The sequence below is a fragment of the Hyalella azteca genome, unplaced genomic scaffold, assembly GCF_000764305.2.
Source record: "Hyalella azteca isolate HAZT.00-mixed unplaced genomic scaffold, Hazt_2.0.2 contig1803, whole genome shotgun sequence".
Classification (NCBI taxonomy): Eukaryota; Metazoa; Arthropoda; class Malacostraca; order Amphipoda; family Hyalellidae; genus Hyalella; species Hyalella azteca.
The window spans coordinates 72,960-77,904 of record NW_025932102.1 but is presented as its reverse complement, the minus strand read 5'-3'; the positions used below and the strand labels follow the sequence as shown (position 1 = coordinate 77,904).

At 37.4% G+C, this 4,945-nt stretch overlaps 1 protein-coding gene across 1 annotated transcript in view; it reads left to right on the top strand.

Annotated features, from left to right (window-relative positions):
* LOC108681995 (tetratricopeptide repeat protein 36) overlaps nt 1–3,806 on the top strand; it is a 4,945-nt gene extending 1,139 nt beyond the window's left edge. Inside the window, exons 2-4 of the mRNA XM_047884064.1 lie at nt 1,196–1,372; nt 2,255–2,360; nt 2,885–3,806. Coding sequence (XP_047740020.1) covers nt 1,196–1,372; nt 2,255–2,353 — 276 coding nt within the window. The 3' untranslated portion in view covers nt 2,354–2,360; nt 2,885–3,806. The remainder of the gene's footprint in view (nt 1–1,195; nt 1,373–2,254; nt 2,361–2,884) is intronic.
* The last annotated feature ends 1,139 nt before the right edge of the window (nt 3,807–4,945 follow it).

Sequence of the window (4,945 nt, the reverse complement as noted above, 5' to 3'; positions counted from 1 at the left end):
TTCCGTGACCTCAAGTTTTCGTCGACGAGAAAATGCGCTCTCTGTCACTCACTGCAGGGAGTACTGAGTTATATTTTTTTTAATTTCCTTTAATTTAGTTCATTTATTTTTTCGTCCGTTACAAAGTACATAACCGGACGAAATTTTGTCCGGATTTCTAATCCCTGTCCGGCTATTGACCGATCGTTGAATATATTACTATTAGATTATTTATTTTGAATGTTATATATATATTTAGTGATTAAACGCAGTTAAGTATCTTATTCATTTGAATGCTAAAAATGTATTTGAAAATATGAATGTATATATAGTTTTCTATGTTAAACATATATTAGAAATCTATATTTTAGTGCTATATGCATTTATTTATTAAAATTAATTTTAAATCCTCACAATATTTGCAACATTTCATACTTATTTCAAATTTAGTATAAAAAAATTGAGTATTTCATTTCAAAAATTGAGTAGAAAAACGAATGCAATATACATATAATTTTTGATTTATCAAAATTGAATGAAAAACATGATTGAAGTTTCTCTAATATAATGTTTTATCAGCACAAGATGGTGTCACTGTATATTCACGATGACATCAATTGATTATTACATTGAATCATTATAATAAATTGCTTATAATAATAATCAATGATATGTCATTCAAGTGATAATAATTGAATATTTATATTTATTTCGTCAATAATTATATGTGCAGAGCCACATCATATATATAACATTCTTCACATGGCTGTGCAGAGTTGCATCATATATATAACATTCTTCACATGGCTGTGCAGAGTCACATCATATATATAACACTCTTCACATGGCTGTGCAGAGCCACATCATATATATAACACTCTTCACATGGCTGTGCAGAGCCACATCATATATATAACGTGCTGTGCAGAGCCACATCATATATATAACGCGCTGTGCAGAGCCACATCATATATATAACGTGCTGTGCAGAGCCACATCATATATATAACGCTCTTCACATGGCTGTGCAGAGCCACATCATATATATAACACTCTTCACATGACTGTGCAGAGCCACATCATATATATATAACTCTTCACATGGCTGTGCAGAGCCACATCATATATATAACATTCTTCACATGGCTGTGCAGAGCCACATCATATATATAACGTGCTATATATAATATATATATAACATTCTTCACATGGCTGTGCAGAAGCGCTGCAGGACCTGGAGGCAGCTGTGCAGCTGTGCACCACAGACGGGCCGGTGAAGAGACAGGCGTGCGTACAGCTCGGGCTTCTGCACCGTCTGCACGGCAGACACGAGGCTGCGCACAGCTGCTTCTGCACCGCTGCACAGCTCGGCTCTGCCTTCGCCAAGACACAGGTTATACTCATTGAAATTTGTGGTAGTTTGTCCAAATTTAGATACACATTTTGCCCCAGCTACGACACAGGTTATACACACACAAATTTGTGGGAATTTGTTCAAATTTAGATGCACATGCATATTTTATCCTAGTGTAGCTGAATCCTAGTTATCCTAGTGTAGCTGGATTCTTCCTCCGGTTATACGCATAGAAATTTGTGGTAGTTTGTCCAAATTTACATGCATATTTTGCCCCAGTGTATAGCTGTATAGCTCTACTCTGCCTCTGGTTATACGCGAAGAAATGTGTGGGAATTTGTACAAATTACGAGGCGCTTTTTGCCTTTGTGCAAAATCATCTTCTTCATCGTCTTTAATCTTAATAAAGTCACTAGGGTTAGAGCCGCGAGTTGGGGGTTCGAAACCTAAAACAAGCTGTATAAATTCTACTCGAAATCACTAAAATCGCAATTATTACATATGATATTATCTGATATTATTACGTGCCGCGGTGTTCGCTCCCCCAACTGGCAGTCATTTTATATTAAGTATATTAGTATATTATATACTACACTATGTCGTATTATTATTACGTGTAGCTGTGTTCGCTCCCGCAACTGGCGGTCATTTTGTATTAATTTTATTATTGTATCGCGATATATTACACTCGGCAAATTATTATTATTATTACGTGTAGCTGTGTTCGCTCCCCCAACTGGCGGCCATTTCATATTAAGTACGTTATTATATTATATACTACACTCGGCAAATTATTATTATTATTACGTGTAGCTGTGTTCGCTCCCCCAACTGGCGGCCATTTCATATTAAGTACGTTATTATATTATATACTACACTATGTCGTATTATTATTACGTGTAGCTGTGTTCGCTCCCGCAGGTGGCGGCGCTGAACCCCATGGCTGCTCTGTGCAACAAGATGCTCGTCAAGATGATGGCCGACGTGAGGGCTGGACGTGCTGAACACGACGATGAATAGTTCTGTGGTGAGTCGGTGCACATTATATATTATATTGTACTTTACATTACACTTTACATGATACTACTCTACGTTACCCTTTCCATTATAGTTAACATTATAGTTTATAATTTAAATTATATTTTGCGTTATAATTTACATTATACCTTTCATTAAATTTTGCGTTATCCTTTACATTATATTTTATATTATATTTTATATCATTCTTCACATTATATTTTGCATTATACTTTACATTATATTTTACATTATACTTCACCTTATACCTACTCTACGTTAAACTTTAAATTTTAGTTAAAACTAAAAAAAATTCAACCAATGATTCCGTCTCCCCGAAAGATGCACGATGCAAATCGTGAATCAATATTTTCTCTCTCCAATTTTTAATTAATAAATTAATACAGATTTTTGAATTGTATAGAAAGTCAGAGGATTTTCAGTTCTTAAATGAAATACTGGTTATTAATTTAATATTAATAAGTCATTCAGGTAATTAAAAATGAAATTAATTATTCATTGGTGACCCCACAGCTGCTGACGGAACATGGGGGTGGAAGCCGATGCGTGAGATGAGCACGTCGCACAATAGAGCGATAACACCCGGCAACAGCACACAAATATACAAATATAAACGGAAATTATGATCATTATTGCATGATTCTTTTATTGAATAAATTTTATAATTGAGTACCCTGGATGTTTCAACATTCCCTTCGGATTTCGATTTTTCCCACCACTATCGTGTCTCATAGAATAAGGGTAAATTACCATTTTTTATTTAAATAAATTCCCGGTACCATGTTTTACTTCTTATCAGTCCTTTGCTGTCCGTTAATTTAACAGACCTCTTCTCGTATTAGGTTAACGGGCCTGATTTTGCATCAGTTTAATAGACCTGTTCTCGTATCAGTTCAACAGACCTTTTTTCCTATCAGTTTAGCAGACCTGTCCTCGCACCAATTCAACAGAGCTGTTTTTGTGACGTCGTTCGTCACTCGTCAGATTAAACGCACTAAGTTTTCCTATCCTCATCTATTCTTTCTTAAAATCTTCACTCATCTCGGCGTTCACTTCACAAGTGCGTGGAAAATATCGCAAAGATCGACGAAATAACCACCCCGTGAACGCAGCGACCCCTCAAACGGTTCCCGCGTTCCTAGCAGCGTCAGTGCCTCACCCTCACCAGTGGGCGTCTAGAGCTCGAGAGAGTAGTGTGTGGCTCCGCGAGCCCTCCCGGTGTAGAAAATTTGCGCGGGAGACTACTTTGTTCCCAGCGTCGTCTGCACGTCATCCCTGCAGACTTGTGATACATTTCATCTCTTTTAATGTGAAGCATTTTAGGTAACTTTAAGATATTGTCATCTTAACTTAACCTCCAACCTCATGATTTCAGGTACCGTAATCGTAGGCGAAGTCCAACCACAGCCGTTGGCACTATAGAACAGTAAGCAAGCCCAACAACGACAACTTTAAAATGTTCTCTCTTGCGTTCAAACGTCCTCAGGTTGATATACTCAATAATAATACGTATAATTTAAGCTGAAAGTTATGTTCCCGGAGAGTGACATGCGGCGGTAGAAGGTTAAAATGTTCTCTGTTGCGTACAAACATCTCAGGTTGCAACACTCAATAGTTTACGTATAATTTAAGTTGAAAGTTATGTTTCCGGAGTGACACACACAGGGCTGTAGAGGGTTAAGTTAGCACATCATTTCATCAACGCTCCATATTGAGTATTGAAAAAGTTTCTGGCACATATTTAAAGTGTTAATAAATAGAATTTTTAATACAATTTAGTTTTGTCAGCTTAAATTTTAATTATACGTGCCTCTGATACGGTGTGCGGTTACGCATTTTTTGGTAAATCATGTAATAGAGAATTGTAAATAATGTAAACTGGAATGTAATAATCATGAATAATGTATACATGTACCAAAACTTCCAATGTCCGGAATTATATATATATTTTCAAAATTGTGTCCTGCGTCAGGATTTTTAAAAAATCCGCAGCCGCGGTACGCAAGAAGAGCGGCGGCGACGCGCGCGACGGATTCTTTTAAAGCCGCGCCTCGAAAATCTGTGTGTCTTTGTGCCGGTTTACTCTTCTTTTAATTTTAACCATATTTTAACGTATTAATTCGTATAGTCCATTTGATTGATTAAAATTAGAATAATTAAAAAATATACCGTAATTGTTTATTATTCAGTGATTCACCTGTTCGCCAGAGAAGGTGAACCGTTGTGAGTGGTCCGTGAGCCGTGAAGCATGAACAGGTGGTGTCACGTGTCACCGTAGTGCCGTACAGTCGTAGTGACGCTGTGACTGAGGTTACGTAACTAACGGTTACTAAGATAGAGGCAGCGACGTCGGAATGTATGATATTATATAGTGAGATCGTTATAATTATAAATACGTCGTTGTATGCTAAGCGCAATTCAGAGTTCCGACCGGACCACTGACACTGGACCTGGTCCATGGTCAGGAAGATGTGCCAGGTGCGCGGGAATTTATATTGTCATTTTAACGACCTGCGCGGTGCGCCGTACTATGCCGGTAAAAAAAATGCGCCGTGCGCCGAGAGCGCCGTACAT